The sequence below is a fragment of the Xenopus laevis genome, chromosome 2S, assembly GCF_017654675.1.
Source record: "Xenopus laevis strain J_2021 chromosome 2S, Xenopus_laevis_v10.1, whole genome shotgun sequence".
NCBI lineage: Eukaryota > Metazoa > Chordata > Amphibia > Anura > Pipidae > Xenopus > Xenopus laevis.
This window is the reverse complement of record NC_054374.1, coordinates 514,625-540,337: the sequence shown is the minus strand read 5'-3', so window position 1 is coordinate 540,337 and position 25,713 is coordinate 514,625. Positions and strand designations below refer to the sequence as shown.

At 36.8% G+C, this 25,713-nt stretch overlaps 1 protein-coding gene across 1 annotated transcript in view; it reads right to left on the bottom strand.

Moving 5' to 3' along the window:
* Positions 1-25,713, bottom strand: part of il1rapl1.S (interleukin 1 receptor accessory protein like 1 S homeolog) — a 707,139-nt gene that overhangs the window by 243,860 nt on the left and 437,566 nt on the right. Inside the window, exon 4 of the mRNA XM_041583301.1 lies at positions 6,604-6,790. Within this exon, the coding sequence (XP_041439235.1) occupies positions 6,604-6,790 (187 nt within the window). The remainder of the gene's footprint in view (positions 1-6,603; positions 6,791-25,713) is intronic.

Here is a 25,713-nt window from a genome sequence, read left to right as displayed (position 1 = left end):
TCCAGCATTGTGCTTTTAGTACCTGGCATGTCTATTGAACAAAGCTCTTTGATCATTTTGTTTAAAGGCCTTGTGGCTTTGTAAAGAAGGTTTAGGTGTGTCCTTAGGTTCTGTGCTGGTAATTATTCAGCAGGGTCCTTAATGTTTGCCCTTACGCATGCTGCTGTGCCCATTCTGGTTTTGGGCACAAGAAAGATTGCTGTTATTTTTATATCGTTAGCAAGAAGTGGCATGCAACACATTAGCTCATGGGCCAAAGCGATGGACACTATGACCTAACATTCCCAGGGATGGCCACCGGCTAATCTTCTGTTTACTGTGGATGGTCAGGAGTGTTTTTGCCAAAAGGCAAGTTTAGAAACTTTGTAAGGTAATGCTAAGAATCACATTTCCATTTTTTAGAGGCAATCTCTGCTTTAAAAAAAACTGTATTTTTTTTAATTTCAGTCCTGTGACATTGTCAGTAATGGTTGTGGTCCAGCCCAGGGCTCGAGGGGGGCCCGGTTGTAAATTTCTGCACCGGGGCCCTTGGGTGTCTAGTTACACCACTGTCCAATACATATAGTAAAAGGGCAAAAAGAGCAAGTCTATATGTGATGCTCCTGGGAATGTTATACGTAATACATTTCTACAATGGTCCCGGGCCTAGGAATGCTAGCATATCTATCAAGTAGCAGAGGCCACTGTCAAGTGGGGGGGAGGGATGCAGAGTAGAAGACACCTCTGGCAAGTCTAGTAATAACTGATAAACCCCAATAATGAGATATAGGGTTCATGTAGGCCGGTGGCCTGCAGGACTGAGTGGAGATGGGACATGGATCCTGAGTTATGTCCCTACACCAACCAAGGCACCAATATAAGCTTGTTGGTTTAGAGGAAAGGCCTCTTTATTCTGAGTAAGATCTGGTGATTATATAGTCCCCTTGCAGCAAGTGTTTCTTAGCCAAGGTGCAGATGGGTGAATGCTGCTTTCAGTTAGGTATCTAGGGAAACATTAATTCTCTAATTGTTAGGGACATCAGTGAACAGGTGTAGGTTACTTCCACTGAGGGCAGGAGACCAGTAGTGCACTTCTGTGGTGCTGGATATGACAGAAGCAGTAGGGGGAAGTGAAACATCTCTACAGATTTTAGGCCATAGGGAGGCACATGGAGTATGCTCTGTTTTTGTGTAACAGGACATGTATGTGGTGTGGCAAACTTGCAGCTTGCACATGTAAATTTTGGGGGGAATTTAGCAAATGGTAGAGCAAGCAGCATAGGAAAAGGGGTAGTTAGACAGGGACACACATGCTCTTCAAAGAAACATTGGTTTATTTTCCCAAACAGTAAGTCATTCACAAACAGTAAGTATTTATAACAAACCATAAAAATAAATCCTTGCCCACTGGGCACTACCTTCATATGAAGTGTTCCCTCACTATACTGGGCCCCTGGTGGACAAACAGTCAAAACATAGGTTGGGGTCACCCCTGTACTCACAGTCTTTGAGGGAATTTCCCAGCCTCCTGGCTTTTCCTCAATGTCCCACACAGACAATAAAATCTGGCTCTTAGTCACAGCCACGGGCTCTTTCTGCTTCTTGCACTAGCAGGCGGCACCCCCAGCTCCACTGGGAGTTCCTAACACAGCCAGGTCTCCTACCTGCTGTGTTCTGCTGAGAGACACTCTCCAAACTTCCAATTAAGTTTAAATACCCTTTCCACAGGAGATAGCCTTCCTGTGGAAGGTGAGTTCCAAAATGCGAACTGGACCACTGGAATGGATTGCCTGTTCATTCCAGAACACTATAGCATCCAGGGCCAGATAGCAATATCCATTAAACAGGGAGACTATGCTCTGATTAATAACATCTCCCTTGCAGCTTTCATCTCCTATTGGGGAGAAATCAAAGGTAAAACACACTTTTTTACACTTTTCCTTGGGCACTATACCCCAGTGGAGAGAAGAATATAGAGAGGCAGTGGCATCTGAGTGTTTCAACTAACATCACCAATGGAGACAGAAGACAAGTAGTGATCTTCTATGGTATTGAATATGACCGAATGGCTTGTGGAGCTGGAAGGCTATACTATATTTATTTACTGCTTTAAGTCTCTGATCCAATGAACGCTCTACATTTGGCTTAATGCAACAGTGTGTGTGACATGTTTTTCTTCCAGTAAAGGTTATGGGGCAAATTCACTAAGGCGCGAAGCGCCGAACGCTAGAGTTAATTCGCTAGCGTTTGGCATTTTCGCTACTGCGCAAATTCACTAACGAACGCTGGCGTAGTTTCGCTAGTGTTACTTTGCAACCTTACGCCAGGCGAATCTTCGCTAGCGACGAAACTACTAGTGTACTGAACGCTACCTTTTACGCTAGACTTCCTTCGCCACCTCAGACCTGGCGAAGCGCAATAGAGAAGATAGGGATTGTTTAAAAAAAAGTCAATTTTTTTTCTAAGTCCCAAAAAAACGCTGGCGTATTTTCTACATGATGGCTGATAGGCTGAAAAAGATCGAAAATTTTTTGGGGCTCCCCTTCCTCCCCCCTACATTTCCTGACTCATGGCAACTTACCTAGACAGTGGGCACATGTGTAGGGCAAAACAAAATTTTTATTTGCTGATTTGAAGGTTTTCTAGGCATTTGTAGTGCAGATACGTGTTCCTCCATTGAAATTTGAATTTCGCGCCATATGCAAATTAGCCTTCGCTAGCGTGACTTCGCTTTATATAGCGAATCAACGCTAGCGCAACTTCGCAACCTTACGCTACCCCTGTGCGCAACTTCGGATTTTAGTAAATTTGCGGAGCGCTGGCAAAACTACGCCTGGCGAAGTGCGGCGAAGTGCGGCGAAGTTGCGCCTGGCGCAACTTCGCATCTTAGTGAATTTGCCCCTAAGAGGGTATTTTACCAGCTTAAACCCTTTACAAACCAATCTCAGAAAGAAACCAGAGCAACAGAAAATACAGTATGAGAACTCAACTGTCTTACATCTCACTTCTCTCATCTTCAAATCATGTCATTGTTAGTGGTTGGTATGGTACCTGCAGCTGGAATCATAAGGGTATAACCATACAATATCCACAGTCAACAAAGCTACACAGTAAACACATAAGGACTTTCATTTCTATTACATGTGTGCCTACTGGAATGTATAAACACTATGATAAAATAATGCTGCTCTGTATTTCATCAGGCATCTGTGCTGCACAGTGGGAAATAAAAATAAAGCTCATACTGATATATATATATATATACTGAGATTTAAGATGCTTGCTTCATCTCACAGTATCTTCAGTGCAAGTTACACATGTTACAGATATGGACATTGACTCCAAATATATCTATTCTGAATCTATTATCTGAAAACCCCATATATATCTCCCTTTTTGTTGTCCACTAGTGATGGGCGAAAATTCGCCGGTTAAAAATCACCGGTGTCCAAAAAAATATGAAGCAGGCGTCCATTATTTTGGACGCTGGTGCATTTTAGCCGGCGAGTTTTCTCGGCGTTTCGCACATTTTCACCGTTTCGCAAATTTCACGGGAAATTCACTTTTTTCCGCAAAGCGAAACAGGACAAATTCGACCATCACTATTGTCCACCTACCCACCTTGCCTTCATTCACATTTTCTATTGTATGCAATTAATGCAGCTTCTTTTAAATACAAAAGCCAGATGTACATCTTTATATTTCAGTATATTAAATATTCATATATCGATGCAGAAATGTTTCTTCAGCAGGGAATACCTAAACTGTTGATTTGGTATCGTTGAAGGTTATGGGCTATAGTTAGATTTATAGCTTATTCAACTAAACGTGCCCACAATGATGCCATGCTTTACACCTGGGCTTCCTCTAAATTTGTGGGATTTATGGGAACAATTAGGACTAGAATAAAACTGGGATCCACAGTTTTGCAGTAATTGTGGGTGCAAATTAAGAGCTTTGCCTTGTAGTCCATTAGATTAGATCGATATAACTGAACCTCAGTACAAGGTATCGCGTTTGGGGTGTACATTGTATCACACCATATTTCGTTTTTCTAGTTCATGAGATGAACCTAGGAACCTTTCCAGCCTTTTGTAAACTAATATTCTTAAAGTTTCAGTGCTATATCTATACCATGATCTCCCTCAATTATAAAGTAATAAACTATATAACACCCATATGATATTTCTCATTCATGTGTAACAGGGGGGATGTTTGGGTGCTGCCCTGTATTCATTGGGAGAACACAGACTCCATGCACTCCATTTTAAGGAAATGGCAATTCATCTAACAAACCAGGGTGCAAAAAGCTTTATTTTGAACATTATTTTTATTTTTAAAAAATAAAAAAGGCATTCTGTACTTTAATAGGTCACATCAGTAGTATAATAATTATTTCACTATTGCTTTTCATGAAATTTCTCTATTACTGTAGTATTTATTCATTTTATCAATTGATAAATATATGTGAGGTTTATCTTTTATCTATCTTCTATTAAAAAGACTCTGCAGTATTTGTATTTCAGTCCATGAGTAGAACATTGCTAGGAGCCCCATCCATCATATTCTACATAGAGTTTCACAAAACAGCTTAATCTTCAATATGTATGAAATTAGCCATGATATCATAATGGAGTCTGCAAATGATTCTTCTGTTCCTATCACCTTTTTTACTTTTCATTAAAACTATCATAGAGGGATTTATCAAAAGTTATTCCATTTCAAATCCCATTGTCTTATCTGCAGCAAAATCAGACTTTGGCTCCGTTCTGTGTAATCCTGATGAAAAAAAACGGTCTGCTTGCCACTTCTGGTTAATGCAACTAATATTCTTTTAACCTACTTTAACTGCAATAACTTTTGAAGGGAAATCTCCCAGAATTAGAAGACTCCTATTTTTAAGAGTACTACACATTTCTGAGAAATAAATTACACTTTTAGAGAGATAATATAACCCCAATAACCTTTATGGCATAAAGATAATCAGAAAAAGAACATGTTATTCTCAATATAGTCCAAACTTACTGTTTATTTGAGAAAGGTACATTACCAAAACATAATATACAGGAGATGTTCTCCCTATAGATATACACTTATCACAGGAATGTTGCATGGGTCTGCAATATATATTGGATAATGAACCCCCTACTGTAATTTATGAGGATAATTGATGTAAAAAAAAAAAGACATTCCGTGACCATATAAAAGCAGGAGACCAAAGGCTGAGTCACAAAACATATGAGTAGCTTCTAATAGTCTGTTACATTTTAGTAGGATGTTTATTACCCTTTCTAATTAGTGATGGGCGAATTTATTCGCCAGGCGTGAATTCGTGGCGAATTTGTGTGATTCGCCGCCAGCGAATAAATTCTCGAAACGCCTGTGAAAATTCGCCGATTACGCCGTTTCGCAAATTTTTCTCCGTTTTGCGTTCTCCTTTTCCTCATAGAAGGTTACCTTCAGGTAGGGATGCACCCAATCCAGGATTCGGTTCGGGATTCAGCCAGGATTTGGCCTTTTTCAGCAGGATTCGGATTCGGCCAAATCCTTCTGCCAGGCTGGACCGAATCCTAATTTGCATATGCAAATTAGGGGCAGAGAGGGAAAGCACATGACTTTTTGTCACAAAACATAGTCAACAAAGTAAAAATGTTTTCCCCTTCCCACACCTAATTTGCATATGCAAATTAGGATTCGGATTTGGTTCAGTATTCGGCCAAATCTTTCGCAAAGGATTCGGGGGTTCGGCTGTATCCAAAATAGTGGATTCGTTGCATCCCTACCTTCAGGGGATGGGGTCAATTTGGAGGATCACTTGCAACTTTTGTGTTCCTGTTGGAGTAAGTCCTAGTCACCATAATTAGTGATGGCTGAATCTGACCCGGTTCTCAAAATTGTGCAACAATGAAAATTTGTCAATGAAATGCATTGAAGTGTTTTGAATTTTGGATTTGCAACTAATTTTTTCACCCATTAGAGTTTATAGGTGTCATTTTTGCAGCTAAAAATAATTTTTTCATCAATAACCATAATAATACAATAATCTTAATTTGCCACCTTAGGGGTTACTCTAAAACCTAGAAAGGTTTGTTAATATGATTTCTTTAATGCCGCCACAACTCAGTTGATTAGTTAAACAGAATGCCACAAATCTCCTTCAACTTTGTCAACAGGCTGACTTTAGCTTGTTGACTTGATAACTGTCTAAATAAAAGTTCAGCTCAGCCAACTCAGCCTCCGCCTTCCCGATGCTCATAGAGTTAATATAACATGAACAGCTGACTCTGGTTATACTTGAGGTCAAGATTTGGTTTGTATGTTTGACACAGAATAATTAAACACAGATATCCCATTTATCTCATTTAACACAGAAAACTGCCTCACAACATCCCATCTAATTAAAGCATTCACCATTGTGAACAACGGTGCTTTGGTATGCTAATGAAAAGGTTAAATGCATTAAATGAGTTAAGATGACTTTAGATAACACAGTTTCTTCAATTAACTCTGAGTCATGACGCATTTATCTCACTAATCCAAGTGTCTTCATCTGTACCAGGATATACCATATCCAGGATGCATCTTTTTACAACTACGTATAAATGTATATATTTTATGTCTTACCTTATACCATTTGATTTCTGGTTCCCTATATGGCATAATAAAATCTTCTATATCTGGGCATACAATTTCTTTGTTTTTGCTAAGTTCTGCTTTTTCAGGATATTTCATGTTGGAGTTATAGCAGGATCCAGTATCGTTGTATCCTACTGCCAAGGATATAGACACCTTCATACAGTAGGTTGAGTTTCTGCAATAAATAAAAAAGAAATGATATAAGAAGCAATCAAGACAATTAAAAACAGCATATTTTTATTGTTTTCTTGTTTTATGTATATATATATATATATATATATATATATATATATATATATATATATATATATATATATATATATATATATATATATATATATATATTTCAACTTTTCTTAGCTGAAAGCTAAAAGTTAAAAAGAAGTTAAAATTATGAACTGTACCCAAGAAACAAATAGCTGGAACATGATAACAGATCAAAAAGAATTTACTCCGATTTAAATATCCAGCAGATACAAATAATTACATAAAAAAAACCAATAGTCTTCAGTTTTGGTAAATCACATTAATTAGCATTACGAATATGAACTGAAAGTAAAAAATTGGTAAAAAATGGAAAAAATAATACAGGTTTTATAATTCTTTAGAGATCTGATTCTCATGTGTGTTTTCGTATGACCTCTCAGGTTTTCTGACTGCTTTCCCTTCTTTTTCTGCCATTCTTTTATTTTCTGTGTCCTCCTTTCACTTAAGATGATCTTTAAAGAGATAAAACCTCATTTGTATCAGTCCCTGCCACAGTGGAGCTTACAATCTAAAATCCCTCACTTCTGACAGCTTTATCAGGAGAAGATTGGCCTGTATGTTTTTTTTTGCAGTGGGGGAGGAAAGCAGAGTACCAAGGGAAACTCGAGTCTAAAGAATCACTTTTGTCTTTATTTTGCTTCCTTGGACATGTGTAATAATAAGTGACCACTTCAAGCATTCTCTACTAAAGACATTTATATATGTGACCTATATGTACCCCCCTATTCAAATTTACCTAAGTACAAGTTTACTAACAAAGATTTTCTTGGCAGGAACGAACATTAGTGATGAATTAACGATATTGAAACTTCGCTAGTGATCGACTGCCGAGACGCAACTTTGCATTTTAGTGAATTAATGTAGCGGTAGAGAATTTGTGCCTGGCAAAGTGGTGCGAAGTGTGGAGAAGGTGAAAATTTGCCACAAAGTCTTTTTGAAGATTGTTTTCTCCTGTCAATACAAAATATATTTTTACTGTCCCAGCATGTATTTGTTCATTGTATTCAACAGTCCAAAAACATGTTCTTGTTTTAATGACTTCTACTGTAAGTTTGTGCCATTTGTGATGATACTGTAATTGTGACCCAGTAACGTCAATGCAGCACAGAGCCATCATCACTGTACCAGCACAGCCATGTGACACAATTGTGGTACAATGTGACACTCAAAATAAAAGGCAATAGAGACTCAGCTTCAATGCCCAGCCAAGATCCAGTGTACTGTATGCTATCATTATGATTTATTGACTCTATCCTGTTCCCAACTATCCTGTGTCACGTCTTCCCTGGGGAGACGTTGTGGAGTACTAGGAGGTTGGTAGCCTGAGGACTGGGTAACCCGGGGTGTAACTATACACGGCTTTACACAGATCCAAATCCATGAAAACGATCAAATAATATCTAATAAACGAAGAAGAAGTGGTTGCGACTCACGGTGTTCACAAAGTATTTACAAACTTGTAGTAGAAAGCGTCAGGCAGGTATACAGTCCATAATCAGGCAATAAAGCAGGGGGCAGACATATGAAGTTGAGGGACAGGCCAGGAGTCAGAACCAGGGAATCCACAAGCAGAGCAAGGAGGGGTACTAGGGTACAGGACCAAAGGCAGGAATAAACTTGGAACAAGGTGAGTCACAGGAACTTGGAACTAGAAACTTGGAACAGGTTCAGAGAATACAGGAACAGCAAGGTCACGGGAACAGCTTAATGAACAAACACCGAGCAGAGGTCAAGGGCAGGCTTATAAAGGGTCAGGATTGGATCATGAGAAACAAATGGGGATAATGAGATGGGTGGAGAGGTAAAGCGGAAGACTGAGGCATATCAGGGACGCAAATTATCAAAACAAGACAGTGGCATGACAGGCAAGTGCATCGGTAAATTAGCACAAAGTCAAGAGTTTGAAACCGACATTTTGACTGCTGTCTGCCTTGACTTGTGTCTGAGATCCTGATCCAGCTAAACTCTCAGAAACCTTGCCTGCAGGCTCTGTTCAACCTTTTCTTCAGCTCCTTTTTGTGGTCCTTACTGTTTTCAGATGGCCTTGTGGCCCTGACATCTCCATGTTTTTTCCTTCCTTTGCATCAGCTGAGCATGATGTTAACAGTAACCACTTCAAATAATCTATATTACATTTGGCACCATATATTTGCTACTGCATCCTTGTTCACAAGAAGTGACTCCACTACCATTTAAATTGATATGTCGTGCTTTTTCTTATTTTATATGGGTGTAACCCCTGGAAGTCTTGCCAAGAAAAATCAACAATTTGTGGTGACAAGTGCTCATTAGGGGGCCCTTGCCTGCACACAGTAAATAACCTATGAAAGAAATTGTCGTGGTACACTGGATTGTGATCAAAGTGTGATTTATTTAGCCCAAAAGAACACAGGCAACATTTCAGACCTACAGTGTCCTTTTTTCAACCTTACTTGAAGGTTCACATTTGATCCTGCTTCAGTAGCCATTGGGAGCCCTTCTATTTTCTTATTTCATTGACATACATTTTATTATGGAGTTTGTGTAGACAACATCACACTATACTCTGTTACCTAATATATATATATATATATATTTTTTTTTCCTACTCCTTGTTTCTGCTGCTATCAGGATGTATTTTTAGGAATCTTAACAGAGATTACAGTTAACAGAGACAACAAGCCAATTTATCAAGGTTGTTTTACACAACAAAGATTCTTTCTTAAGATATAGAAGAGCTTAAAATTGCAGTGCATGAGGTCAGGCCAAACAGACTATGAGATCTGTTTAGATGCAGCAAAGATGAAGGGAAAAAAATTGCAATATGATGTTTTCATCTATCAACACATCTGTGGCATTGTTTACATCAAATATAAGACGTTGATGATATGATGTTACAAAATTAATTCCAAAAGTTATACACATATCTGCAATCTTGATTATCATGTGATTTTCATTTCTACTCTTACTGCTATTAACTACAATAATAATAATATTTTACTATATAATTCATTGTACATTCAACATGAGGATGGCAGTGCATAAACCTTTTTATAATAAACAGATTGAAAAAATGATTTGCATGATTTACTGGCCCTTAAGAAATTTACATGGCGGCAACTGCTCACCAAGCGAATGTCTCAGCATAGGAGGGTGAACTCTACAGGGCAAAACTCAGCTGTCTTTCTACACCTAAAAGACAAGGAACATTCCTTTGAAGATAACAAGGTCCAAATCTTGGATAAAGAAGACGCTGGTTTGAACGAGGCGTGAAAGAGGGTTTCAGAACACTTCACTTATCCATTCATGCAACTCTCACAAGTAACAGCTGTATCTAGGAGTTGTATGACACATTGGATAATCCTATCACAGTAACTGCACAGAATCTACACCTATGTGAATTTCTTCAGATGTCCCCTCTTTGAAGAGTTACAATGGAAGAGTTGATATGACGAGAATTTCCCACACCAGTCAGTTATACTGAAGAAGCTGCTCGGATGAGTAGTGAAACGTCTTCATTGATTACTCAGCAAGTCTAGTTGTTTTTAGATTTCCCTATACTAGATATACATGGTGGCAGTGAGACAGGAACTGGGGGACAACAGGGACATTCGTTTACAGGGTTGTAGTTTAGAAGGTTGGATGGGGAGTTAAAAGTGGGTTCTGAGGCCTCTTTTACTTGGAGAAACTCCCACCCTTTCAAAATACCATGGAATAGTAGACGGACAGACATATTCTGAAGGTAAGGGGTTAGTAGTGAGTTGCAGAGGGGAAGCCAGTGATAGAGGTACAATGTGTGTGGGGCATGGCAGGGGTCAGGCCTGGTCCAAAGTGATGGATAAGTACCCCCTTGGAGGGGCTTGTGTTTTGGTAAATAGTGGCACCAAGAAGTGACAGGAGGCTTACCCCTCACTCTTTATTATAACAGTTCACAGCCTTCAGTGATCATTTTAGTAATGTGGCTTTACACTTTTCTGATGTATTTTGTTCTTATATTTGATGTTTACTTGTGTAAATGTGTTAATAAATAAGCTTTGGCCGACTCCACCCTATACAATATGTAGTCAGGTATGTTTTTAATGATGGGGAGTAGTTTGGTAATGACAAGAAAGAGCCATCAATTTATTCTGCCCCCATCATGTTTTTTCAAGCAAATTAGTCATCTTGCCTTTTGGGAGATTCTGGTGAGGCATGAATAGCGTTTGTATAGTTTCTTTGCTTTAATATAAAAGAGATATTCTTTTTCTGGGAGACATCTAATCATTTTGTAAACCATGACATTTATTTATTACATTTAGAATTCCTACTTTGGAGGCAAGTTTTGGTTGCATAAAAGCCGTGTACACACACTCTATACAAACGAATTATAAGCGTATCCCCAATCCTTGCAATAGTAGGCACTCCTTCCAAAGGTCACACCGTATAGACCTCAAATTACATCAAGAGAAGAATAGTGAAAGGAAGCCATAGACTGCAAAGCTCTGCTGCTTTAGTGCTGCAGTCTATGGCTTCCTTACACACACTCTATAGTTAGATATGGTATATATCATTTATGTGAAAGTAGGAAGGGTTGCGTGTATGGGGCTGGGTTTTCATTTGGAGGGATTGAACTTGTCTTTTTTCTACCTGATTTAATTATGTAACTGCCAACAAAATCACCTGTAGGCTGCCAGTCCACATAGAGTCTAACTAATACTCAATCACAGCACTTATTTTGCACCACCCAGGAGCATTTGTCATGCTTGCATTGCTCCACAACTCTTTTTACATCTGAATGTGGCTCAATTCGATTAGAATTTCCAGCGCAATCCTATGCACCTGTATTTTAAAAAAAAAATGATTTTTTTTTTTAAAATAAATTTCGATTGGTCGTTTTTTTTAAATTTTTAGTTCATGGGAGTCGACTAGAAATTTGACTCTTGATAAATTTGCCCCATAAAGTTATTAATGTCTTTTGTCATGAGGGGAGAAATTACTACACATTACACTCAATCTTCTGGTTGTCTGGTAGTGCTTAGGTAGTGCCTTTGGGGTGGAGAAGTGACTTTGCTAGTGTAGAAATAAAAAAGCTGCACTCTCTACAATAAAAGAGATGCATTTTGAGAGTTAAAGTGACAACTTTTTGTTGCCCCTGCTAAAATGTTGTAGTTGGTAATATGCCACTGGTCAAGAATTATTTTTTGAGCCTACATTGTGTTTAGCATTGTAAACATTTATTTTTGTTGTCATGCAATATGATGAACATCATCTGTATTGATCACCTTAGGTTGATGAAGATTAATTATAATTGATGTCAAAATATGGCAAGGGACTATGTCATAGCCATCCCTTGTGGTCATTACTGATAACATCATACATTTTTTTCCTTTTCTTTCATGTAAAATCACACCAAAGATTTTCTTTCTCTTGTAACCTAAGCCTAAAACCTACAGAAACATCACATAACTAATCATAAAACAATCTGGCCTAAAAAGTATCACTAATGCTTAAAACAACACTTTTATTGGTGTTCCCCATACAGTCTCTTTGGTCTGGTCTGTTACAAATAGGTGGTGATCTACTGGTGGACTGTCCTAATGCTTCTTACAGGAGGTGGGTAGACAGTCACAAGTTTGCCTACACAAAGGAAAACAATATACTGTGGCTACTGGTCAGGTTTGCTTAGTTGCTGATTGGAGGGCTTTCTGCAATACAAAATGCTGAGAATTGAACTGGGAAAGTAGCCAGTAAGATAGGTAGGTAGTACAAGATGAGTTTCAGAGTAAATTTTTAGTTTAGCAGCACATAAAATAACCTTGACATTATTTTTACAGGAGTATGGTGCATTTTAAAAGTTGTTCTTCACACTACATGCCCCTTTTGATCAACACAAAAATGCAAATCAATAAGTATGACATATTTTGTCGTGATTCATTCTGAACCAGATTTGAAGGAAGGAATTTTTTCACTTCAAATAACAGCCATTTAACTAGGATGTACTGTATATCTTTTCACATTGAAATCCTCAAAAACAAGTCCTTCTGTGATGTGTAAGAGGTGTACTTGTATCAGACCACTTGTGTGCAGCTGAAGTGAAGTTGGTGAATAAATAAAATCTTAATGTGAAGGCACAGACCAGCCTGTTTTTATCAGTGTGCTGGAAAACTGCCTTATTAAGCTGTGTGCAGACAGAAGTAGGTGGCATTATCTCTGCAGGGACACTTAACTTTTATAATAATGAACAGAATGATTATTTGCTAGTTCATAGGTTACATGCATTGCAACAGCAACAGCAGTAAATTAGAAAAAATTGCCTTCTTCATACACCCTCACACCATAGCATTAAGGAACAAGTCATGCTGTGATGAGACTGTAGCTTATCAACTATAACAAGAAACAATATCCTTTTGGCTTTGCTTTCTCACACTGGAATGACTGGTGAGACAGAAGTACTGTCATTATTTTGCATGACATTTTGCTCAGAACGTTAAGGCACCTTAGTGTTGACCAAGGAATTGATATTTTTATGTAAAAAGATGTATATACACATGTACATACTGTATTCCTGGTTATAAGGGTTCTTTAATACTAGAGATAGTTCAATCAAAATATACATTTATTAAAAAAAAGTTATTGTCAAATATCTGCAGAAATAATAAATATGTAAATAACAAATGACACTGAAACTACATATAGGGGCAGATTTATCAAAGGTTGAAGTGAAAATTCAAATTTCAAAAATTTGAATTTCAAGCAAATTTTTTGAATACATTTTTTTTAAATTTAGTCTCTTTAAAAATGAGAGTTCAACCATTCGCCATCTAAAACCTGCCAAATTGCTGTTTTAGCCTATGGTGGCCTACTATTTGGAGTCAATTGGTGGACTTTAAAAAAAAAGGTCAAAGATTAAAGGTTTGTTTTGGAAAAACGTAATCCGAATTTGATCGAAAACACTATTACTTCAATTCTTATGATTCGAATTAGATCGAAAATTTACTTATTCAATCGAAAACTGACCTATTCGGCCCAAAAAAACCTTTGATTTAATTTCGGTTGGTCTATTTGAATTCAAATTTTGACGTTTTTCAAATTTGAAATTCGACCCTCAATAAATCTGCCCCTTAATATCTAACATATTTATAAGGATAATAGCAAGTTTGAATATGTTGGTTCTATTCTAAATCCAATGCCTCCCAGATAGTCATCCTTCCATTGAGTCTGGCATCTGTGTCCTCTCTGTGGGAACTCCAGGAACTCTTTGACTAAGATCACCTCTTCTATTATCCTAAAGACTGACCATAGGTACAGTACATGTGTCAGGTTATGAATGGTCACTGACCAATAAGTTAATTTTGGCCAGTCGGGCATGGATTCTTGAGGCAGACCATTCCAGAATCAAGACAATAAAGGGTGGGAAACTTTCAACTACCCTTGGCCAAAGGGAGAGCACATAACAACTGTGCGTTTAATTGAATGTGTTTGAAGCTTGCATCTGTTGTTGTGCAGATGACATAATATTTTCACAACACAAAGTAAATATAAAATATACACATATTATAAATAATAAAGATATAACACAAGAAAATCTCCCTGAGCTTAGTGTTTGTTGAAGGGGCTGGGTTATAATTAGCAACCCCAATCTTCAAGTTGGCTCATGTCTAAACAGATCTTTACAATTTCCAAGCCACCATTTCTAGGCTCCAGGCCATAGGAACTCACCCTCTGCTATAAACTTCCTGGGTGATTCCCAATAAATCCAACTCTTGAGGCAAAGTGGAAATTACAAACATTCTGCTAATCATAAAATTACATAAAAATCCACTTAATTACTGTTTCATGTAAATAGCATAAGAAGAATACTCTATATAGATGGCACATAAAATAAACAGTATTTATACATAAATGTTTACAAGTAACCTCAATCAGATAAGCTATTTTTCCCCGTTTACTAAAACAGTTTATATTTTCAGTCTCAAAATGAATGGTGTAATGAAGGCCAGCAATCCATAGTGGAATGGAGGGATGCAGGGCATAACAATATGAGGCAGGAGGAACCCTATGCTCCTGGGGGTGATAGACTAGCTGAGATTCCTGGGTTAGAGGCTCAAGAACAGAACAGAAAGTTACATGGCAGTTGGCTTCTAGGGCATGGAGGACCAACATAGCACCAACCCACTTTCCCTCCCTATGATTGTATTTAGAGACGTGGTTTTGTTGAAATTGTTGGGGTGCCCTGATTCTGAGCTCCAGGGATGAGTTGAATGCAGTGGGCAAGGTGAGTTGGTAACTATGAAGGCCTGGGGGAGATGGACAGCCTCAGTTGTAGACTTTGAGAGCAGGCAGGAACCAGGCCCGGGCTCAGGGATGGTCCTAGAGGAGGACATGGACATTGTTTACTACTGTTGAATGTTGTGTTACAAGTTGTATGGTTACACAATGTTTGTTCTTTGCTGGAGGTGGTGGAAAAGCATGGACAAAAATTTGATTATGCATTTGTCATGTGGTTTTTACAGGAGTTCTACTTTTTTGCCACAACAAAAAGCGTTCACAATTGTTTCTTAAATAATCTTGGGCTCAAGAAAAACAACACTATCAAGTAAAAACTCACACAAATTGTGGCTTCATTTTTGTATATATCATGTTTTTTAAAGTGTGAGTCTAGTCAAGATTATAAAAACCTAACTCTAATATTCCACAAATCCAGATTTTGATAATAGATGTCCCTTATTTATAATGCTCAAATGTGGTATTGATAAAAAATGACTGACTGATTAAACCTAAAAGGTTTCTATATAATAGTTTGTCTCTAGACATTTCCTGGAGAACAGCATTTTCGCAGTTCCCATAGTTCATATTAAATTACATTTCTGTTTTTTTTAAACTGATTTTTTCTGTCTTTTAATCTGTATTGATTTGATGCACCAAAGTTTTAGGATATAAACAGCCTTGGAAAAGGTTGATAAATTATTTCAGTATTAGGGCTATTTTTATCTGGTATCATATTTTAGTACATGAACTTAACCACAGATTATGTTCTAAATATTCAACTGGGGATTAAATGGGACTGATATATAACAGCCATTTAACTAGGATGTACTGTATATCTTTTCACATTGAAATCCTCAAAAACAAGTCCTTCTGTGATGTGTAAGAGGTGTACTTGTATCAGACCACTTGTGTGCAGCTGAAGTGAAGTTGGTGAATAAATAAAATCTTAATGTGAAGGCACAGACCAGCCTGTTTTTATCAGTGTGCTGGAAAACTGCCTTATTAAGCTGTGTGCAGACAGAAGTAGGTGGCATTATCTCTGCAGGGACACTTAACTTTTATAATAATGAACAGAATGATTATTTGCTAGTTCATAGGTTACATGCATTGCAACAGCAACAGCAGTAAATTAGAAAAAAATTGCCTTCTTCATACACCCTCACACCATAGCATTAAGGAACAAGTCATGCTGTGATGAGACTGTAGCTTATCAACTATAACAAGAAACAATATCCTTTTGGCTTTGCTTTCTCACACTGGAATGACTGGTGAGACAGAAGTACTGTCATTATTTTGCATGACATTTTGCTCAGAACGTTAAGGCACCTTAGTGTTGACCAAGGAATTGAAATTTTTATGTAAAAAGATGTATATACACATGTACATACTGTATTCCTGGTTATAAGGGTTCTTTAATACTAGAGATAGTTCAATCAAAATATACATTTATTAAAAAAAAGTTATTGTCAAATATCTGCAGAAATAATAAATATGTAAATAACAAATGACACTGAAACTACATATAGGGGCAGATTTATCAAAGGTTGAAGTGAAAATTCAAATTTCAAAAATTTGAATTTCAAGCAAATTTTTTGAATACATTTTTTTTAAATTTAGTCTCTTTAAAAATGAGAGTTCAACCATTCGCCATCTAAAACCTGCCAAATTGCTGTTTTAGCCTATGGTGGCCTACTATTTGGAGTCAATTGGTGGACTTTAAAAAAAAAGGTCAAAGATTAAAGGTTTGTTTTGGAAAAACGTAATCCGAATTTGATCGAAAACACTATTACTTCAATTCTTATGATTCGAATTAGATCGAAAATTTACTTATTCAATCGAAAACTGACCTATTCGGCCCAAAAAAACCTTTGATTTAATTTCGGTTGGTCTATTTGAATTCAAATTTTGACGTTTTTCAAATTTGAAATTCGACCCTCAATAAATCTGCCCCTTAATATCTAACATATTTATAAGGATTTTCTTGTAACTGTTCTTTAAATTCACCTGACCCCTAAGAGGCTGAAGTGGCACCTGCTGAGAGTAATAAGGCATTTACTGTACTCCCTCTACTGACTGCAGATTAACCACAGTTCAGATACGACTTTGAAGAGAACTCTGTGATGTGCACATTTAACCGCTTGGAACTTGTTGAATCTGAAAAATACAGACATACACTTTCAACAGGATTTAGGCTTATTATTTTTATGTGAATGGCACTGTAAGAAATATAATAAGTGCAGTCTGAATGTGGCATATTTATTTTTATACCTTCTTTTGTTTTACAAAATCTAGTAAACCGGGAGAAAAGACTTTTCAGGTTTGAGATGCCAATATGTTATGTGCTGCATTGTATTTATTCTATAACCAGTTCACGTTTCAGCTGTGTTATCAAGTGGAGGCTTATTTATTAAGGGTCGGATTTTAGTGGTTTGGGACAACGACTAAACTCACAAACTCTAAAACCACAATTGTGATTGAATTTATTAAAAGAGCTGAATATAAAAAGTGTGAATGAAAACAGCGCTGAACGATGCAGTAAAAATATTAATCCTTCAAAAAATGTTTTTTTGGACAATTCCTAGAGAAAAATTTTTTTTTAAGAAATTTAGAAATTTTATTTTAAGAAATATCGGAAACCAAACATTTTTTGAGATTTGCTCATCATTAGTGCTGAGAGTGATTTTCCAGTGCTTTACATTTCTTTCATTACTGGCATCTATCACTGACCTTACTCAATTGCCTTGTTTGTGACAAGAACCATGGATGTCACATTTCTATGCTGTAGTTTTCTTATTATGGATGTTTCTAAATAATTAAATAAGCAGCAACCACATGTTGATACCAAGGCATGAATGTCAGCTGCATAGCATACAATTGAGGCATTTTAGTGTAGCCCTGTCCCTTATACTGCGCCATTCCATATCTAAAGAGATTGTGTGCTCTTTAATTGCACATCCTTTTCCCTCTGCTAATAAATTAACCCTTTAGGACTTTTGCTGCAATTTAGCACAATTTCAAAGAGGAATATAACTGAAAGAGAGGAACAGCAGTGATATATGGGTGTCACGGTCGGCACCCTAAACCAGAACTAGTGCCAAGCTCCCTGGTCTCGGCTCAGCTTCACCAGTAGTGTGACCTCCTTTGGCTTCAGGAGGAGCCCTCAGCGTACTCAGATGCCACCTGGACTTTTCGAGAGGAGCAATGTGAGGAGTTCTGGCGAGCAAAGGGGCACGACAGTTGTTTAAGTCAGTTAGGCCGAAGGTCGCGGTACAACAAGATAAGACAGATTCATGGTAAGACAAGCCGGGTCGAGGCAGGCAGATAGCTAGAATCGGCAGGCAAGGATCAAAACCGGGTAATCAATCAGATGGGATGAGGCAGAATCGGAGTCAAATAACAGGCAGAGGTCAAATCAGAACGTCAAACAGGAGGGTTTAAGCAGAATCAAGGTTGGTTTCAGGCAAGGGTCAGGTTCCAGAGATCAGAGTAGTTAAACAGCCAGGCAGGGTCAAACACAGAAATCAGACAGACTAGAAGCTTTTCAGCACAAGGTACAAGGCACCAGGAACAAAAACCTATCACGGGCAATGACATAGGAGAAAATGTCCCTTTAAATCCTATTTGAATTTCGCGCCATTGCGCTCTGACGTAATCACGCCAACGCGCATTTGCCTATAAAATACGGAAGTGCATGCGTGGCGCGCACTAGGAAGCTGGCAGTGAAGGAGCAGGATGGTGAGGCGGGCGTCCCCGCCGCACCACCACTAGACCACCAGGGTAAGGTTTTGTTACAATGGGTTTGGGATTCTGCCACACAGAGTAAATTTAGAAGTAGAAAAGTTAATGCTGGTTAAAGGCTGTAAATGACATAAATGGATCCCATCTTTGGCAGCAAGGGCAGGGAGAGGACTGACTTGAGTAGGCGGTTATGAAAGTTGAAGTGTTAATCTGCTGCAAGACTATTGTAGAGAAGTTGCCTTGCATTCATCCCAAGCATTAGCACTAAAAATGTCACTAAAAATAAACTTTTATGCTAATGTTTTAAAGTTTTTCCATTTTAAATGCCCCTTGATTTAAAATGTAAAAGTATCCAACATAAGCATTTGATAATGAATCTGAACAAAATCACAGTCTGGGTTTTCGAAGAACCTATCTACAGTACTATGTTTATTGGATATCAGAATAATCCTTTTAAATTCAAAATCATTTAGCGGTCTCCTGTTAATGTGTCCCCTGGACATTCATAACACTCAGAAAATGAATATGAAAACTAACATTGGATAACAATTATAGCTGATTATGCAGTTACAGGTGGGAAACAGTAAGGTTGCTCCCAAATTGCTGCATTTGTGTCATCTGTTTCTCTAATACAATTAAACTTTGCCATAATTGACCATGGTCACATCTCTAACAACAACAGATAAAACTCATTCTCAGATAAGGATTATGTCAGAATTTTGAGGAATTGAATTTCAGGTGATTATTTTCACAGCTTTATATTCTTAGGAAACTGAGCACAACCAGAAATCTTTTTCTGTTATAAGTAACATCTGTTGCTCTCTCTAAATGACACTGATTTGTTTTTCTTCATTTACAATATTGTGTAACACATTGTACTAAGAGCGATCAAGATGCTGCATTATTACATGTTCACTGTACACACATGGTTCCACTGCATAGTGTATACATTTGAAAACAACAGCTTTTTTTTTTGTCACACTATGAAATATTTTCCTTCTGATTCTTTATTTTTTTATATATCATTTTTCAGACATTAAAGACAATCTGCAATGGCATATGCTTTATCTGTAAATATTGTAGATATGCCTATAACTAGTTTCTTTCAAAGAAGTATCTTAAACCTGCTTAAAAGATTTACAGTATCTAGTAGAATTAATTCCAAAGCAACTGGACATTAGAGTTTTTATTGAAAACGTTTCACCACTCATGTGAGTGACTTCTTCAGTTCATGTCCAGTTGCCTTTGAATTACTTCTACTAGATACTGTATATCATGACCTGGATAAATGACAATCTTCATACACTGCCTCAAGTTTCAAAACCTGCTCCCCTAGACAAAAACAGCCAGTAATGATATTATATATTGTATATGCAAAGTTGCAAAAAGAGCAATCCACCTAATTTGAGACAAATTTGTAGTGATGGGCGATTAAATTCGCCAGGCACAAATTTTTGGTGAATTTCCGCTGAAAATCCACCGAATAGTCAAAATAGTCATGTGCAGACAAATTGCTGCGCGCCAAAATGATTTGGATGGCCATTGACTTTAATGCATTTGGGTAAAATAGGAGCATAATAAAAATCGTCACGGCCGTCTAAATTGATGTGTGTCAAAATCATTTTGACGCCCAATGATTTCAATGCGCTTTTTTGCACATTTTTTATTGTTTCGCTAAAATTTGCCGATCACTACAAATTTGTTTACTACTCAGCATAAGAACACTCCCATCAACATAATGCCAAACTCCATCCAGGAGAAGTGTATACAGTATTCTAATTATACTGATGTACTATATTTTAAAGAAAATTCTTCCTTATTATACAGTATATATAGAATACATGGTGGTTGCTAAGGAATAGATTAAAAAATATGACGCGCTACAGTTCGTGAGATCTGATTCTCTGATTCACTCAGAGACGTGACACTACAACTGTTGTGCGCTTATATAAATAGTATCTGAGTGTTATTCAGGTCTCAGAGATTTAAACCTTGTGAGTCAGACAACCAAATTACACATAGAAAATTGATCTTTTTTTTAAGGTTTAACAGATATATATTTTGCATACAGTATTTCTACCTTTTTATAAAAATATAAGTTGATTTGAAAAAAATAATATTTCAGTGAAATTGAAATGACATTTAAGAAGCTGTTCTGACCATTTTGATTCCCACTGGTCTGTTTATAAAGAATTATGACTCAAGAGTTTTGTGTTTTTGGTCAAAATGAGAAAATCAAATATTTGATGTAAATAATCAGAATACTATACAAATCAATAAATTGTGGTAATATTGTATTATGTTTAAATCATTTCTATACTGATATTAGAAACATTTTTCTATCTATAGTGAATGGTTTTATGTGCCTTTAACACTGTCTAAAATACCCCAAAATGCTGATTATTATGATCACAGTGTTAAGTATCGCATAATCATCATCATCATCATCATCATCATCATCATCACCATAATCATCACAATAATCATAATCATAACAAGGTCAAGCTTTTAGGTGCAAGGTAGAGAGTAACATGCACCAACCATTAGGCCCTTATAAAAAAAACTAAAAAAAAAACTACAATTTTTCTTCATAACTACCCAGTTTTGTCTTTTCCTTTATCCAACCAGGAAAAACGAAAGTATATACTATCAAGTATAATAGGCTATAATATAAAGAGATATAAAATATATAACAAACATATACATACAAATGGAGCAGACTTATTGACAACTTGATTACACTATGGGGCCGATTCACCAAGGGTCGAATATCGAGGGTTAATTAACCCTCAATATTCGACTGGGAATTTAAATCCTTCGACTACGAATATTGAAGTCGAAGGATTTTAGCGCAAATAGTTCGATCGAACGATCGAAGGAATAATCCTTCAATCGAACTATTAAATCCTTCGATTCAAAGGATTTTAATCCAACGATCGAAGGATTATCCTTCGACCAAAAAAATTTAGGAAAGCCTATGGGGACCTTCCCCATAGGCTAACATTGAGTTTGGTAGGTTTTAGATGGCGAACTAGGGGGTCGAAGTTTTTTCTTAAAGAGACAGTACTTCGACTATCGGATAGTCGAATAGTCGAACGATTTTTAGTTTGATTCCTTCAATTCGAAGTCGAAGTCGTAGTCGAAGTAGCCGATTCGATGGTCGAAGTTTTTTTACTTCGAATCCTTCACTCGAGGTTAGTGAATCGGCCCCTATGTATGTGAGATACATTTGTTTCAGTAGTAAAAATACAGGGTATGGTGCCACTGCATACATGTACACTATTCCATCCATATAGATACAGTACATTTTACCTTAATTACATTTTATATTAAATACATTTTATATTATATTTTATATTTATATTAATTAGCATTCTACTGTATCTTTCAGTTTTTCCTGTGCGAATTTCTATTTTCATCATTTCCTGTAGATATTGAATTGGCATTTTTACTTGGAATCTCAGCTTCATGGCCTTCAACTGTGTGTACATGAATGTAATCAATAAGTGCCATTCATTCTCATTATCATCCCATACTGTGGATATATTCTCTAGGGTTAGGCTAATAGTTCTCAGCAGTGACTGCACTCTCTGCAGTATAGGTTATATCATATAAAGTCAGGAGAATTCTTTGAATGATACTGACATGTAAGTGCAAGTTTGGCTCTGGCTTTTAAGGTTTGAAGCAGAAAGCCCTCCCATTTATTATATCAGTTTTGTGTAAGGACATGTAATATACTGTCCTGTTTACTGTCCTGAAACTGATTATTTAGGCTGCTGTTTAAGGCTCTTTTTAATATGTCACTGGTTTAAAATCTCTTTGTAAAAACAAGTATTCTAAATGTTCAAAATATAGATGGGGATCTATCAGTAGACCTTTAGCTGGTGATCAGTAGATCTCAAGACACCGTCAACAAACAGTATAAATCACTCTCCTGTTTCATGTTTTTCATTCAGCTATGAATTATGATAAGGTTACAAAATAAATAGTTTTTTTGTTATATATAGCAATATACATTTTCTCATAAATCAATATTTAAGCAATATTTTCAATGGAACAGAATGATAACAATGCTTTTATGGATGTAGCTCATAATGGGACAACATCACTAAAAGTAGACCTCACATTAGTAAAGTATGGGCACTCCTGTTCTAAGCATTTTTAGAGAACAGATCCTAAATTTGATAAATTTCAAAATCAGTAGTATTATTTTAACATTACCATTTTTACATTGCACAAAAGAAACAGAACAAGCCTCTGTGATATTACTTGGAGGTGCCCCCCCCCACACAGTGTTCCTGCTTACAATTGCCTTTTTATACTGGTCGCACTTTGTGACATAATCTCACTGGTGCAAAATTCTAATATTTGTCCATTTTTCCATTGCCCAAAGTAGGTCTATTCTAGATAGTTCTAGATAGTTCCTGGGTGTGATTCTCATCTGTTTCACTGGTTCTTGACCCTTGCCTGTCCTTGACCATTCCTGTTTGCTGCCTTACCGACCAGGTTTGGTTAATGATGCATAAATTGGTTAATTGTTGCACATTAAAATTATTTTGACTCCCATTGACTTCAATGCGTTTTGCGAATTTTTCGCTGTTTCAAAATTTTTCAGGGAAGCAAAACAGGATAGATTTGCTCATCACTGGTTATATACAAAATTGTGACCCATGAACGGAATTTTGGCATCTGTTTTGATATCCACCCTCGGCCCTTGTAGCCCCCATCAACTTTCCCTATCTCAGTGGCAGACACTAGGGCCAGTTCAACCAGGAGCCTTATTAAATATGTTCTCAACAGTAAAAAGAAACAGTTGCCTCAAGAAGAACAATTTTTAAACATGGGGCAAATGTATAAATATCAGGTAGTATCTTAGTTAAAACAGAACTCAGGATGCAATGCTAACCATTTCACTATTGGTCAGTTATACATGGATATTTCAGTCTTGTCTTCTTTATGATTGATAAGTTAGAACATATTTTATGATCAATGTAAAAATTAAAAAATAATATTTAATAGTTACAGTATATGTGATGCTTATGACTAAATTGAATGCGTCTCTGCAGATGTCTGTATCATATACAGATATATAAAATGTATTGAATGTCAAATATTATTTCATCTGTATTTTATGTACGTTATTACCATACTTAGAACCAGGGATTTTATAAGTTGATGTCTTTGGTGTAGAATAAAAAGATGAGTTTAATAATTTGTTCTAACAACATGTCTAATAGGTAATCTATTGCAGAAAGGGAAGTTATTTTTTTAATTATTTAACATGAACTGTGAAACAGTTTCCCTACCACAACTTTCAAACTTTATTTTCTTCCAAATTGGACTTTGAGATCATTTATGAATGCATGTGCAATGAGCTACCTGCTATATTGTATTTATATCATATTAGGCTCTAATGTTATTTAATCTGCAAATTCAATCAAAATCTATATACTTAGAACCAATATCCTCCCTTTAGTTAGTTTTCCTCTTTATATTCTCTTGATTTAGATACACCAATGGCAACCACAGTAACTATTCAGACAAATGCCCCAAAAGGACAACTTTACAAAAATGGCCAAAAATAAGCTTTTAAAATGTGACATTTTGCATTTGTGGGCACTTGCTGAACTAAGCTGCACGTCTGCCTATTGTTATAGGTCGGATTGTTTATTGTCCCTTTTTATATGTTCTGACAATGCGTCTGAGTTAATTTACTGTGTAACCTTGATTTTATGTGGTAATTATTTGCTAAGGACTACAAGCTTTTCCTCAAGTTATACATATTTTCTGCAACTGAAATGCATATGCAAATGAGAACGGTCAGTGGAAAATGACTTTCTGTTTCACTCTCATTCAATCTACAAAGCCTTGTTCCACCAGGCAATACAATCAATGTAACGTTAAACTGAATAAATTATCTAGAATTTCAGCCTCTTACATGACATTTTGGTAAATACATTAACCCTCTAGAAAGCTACATAGTTCAATTAAAAAATGCAAATTAATAATTAAAAATACCAACCGAATACACCAACACATTTACTAAGGGTCGAATATCGAGGGTTAATTAACTCTCGATATTCGACCATCGAAGTCGAAGAATTTACTGAAAATGATTTTCCTTCAATCAGAAATAGCTTGCAAAACTTATGGGGAAGGTCCCCATAGGCTAAAATTGGTGCTCGGTAGGTTTAAAGTGGCGAAGTATGTAGTCAAAGTTTTTTTTAAAGAGACAGTACTTCGACTATCGAATGGTCGAATAGTTGATCGATTTTTAGTTTGAATCATTCGAATCAAAATCGAAATCGTAGTCGAAGGTCGAAGTAGCATATTCGATGGTCACAATACCCAAAAAAACCCTCCGGAATTCGATGTTTTTTTACATTGAATCCTTCACTCGAGCTTAGTAAATGTGCCCCATAGCATTGTTATGGACATATTTATAAAGGTGTGTACAGTACAGGTTGCAAAAGCTCTGAAATTGCCACCTGCCTTGAGCATATGCTGCTTCAAGGTTCCCTTTGCATGTTTGTTGTGCCTACATGTACTGTACAACTGATTTGCACCAAGTGAAATGCAAGTTAATGCTGTTTTAGGTGCTGTGCACACTGGAGCAAAACCAGTAACATAATAAGCATTGCCGCAACTTACGTGTGAGCTAACAGACTGTTGAGAACCTGCATAAGAAAATTGTGCAAAATTTGCATCACATGCAATTTTTATACAGTCAAAAATATTTGTACTTGTTTTTAAATTGCATGCCCTCAGTTGGAATGCTTACTAGCCAGTTCCACACTGCCTCTGAAAGTAGCATCTGCATAAGAACTTTTTGTTGAATCACAGGGTCGGACTGGACCAGCGGGGACA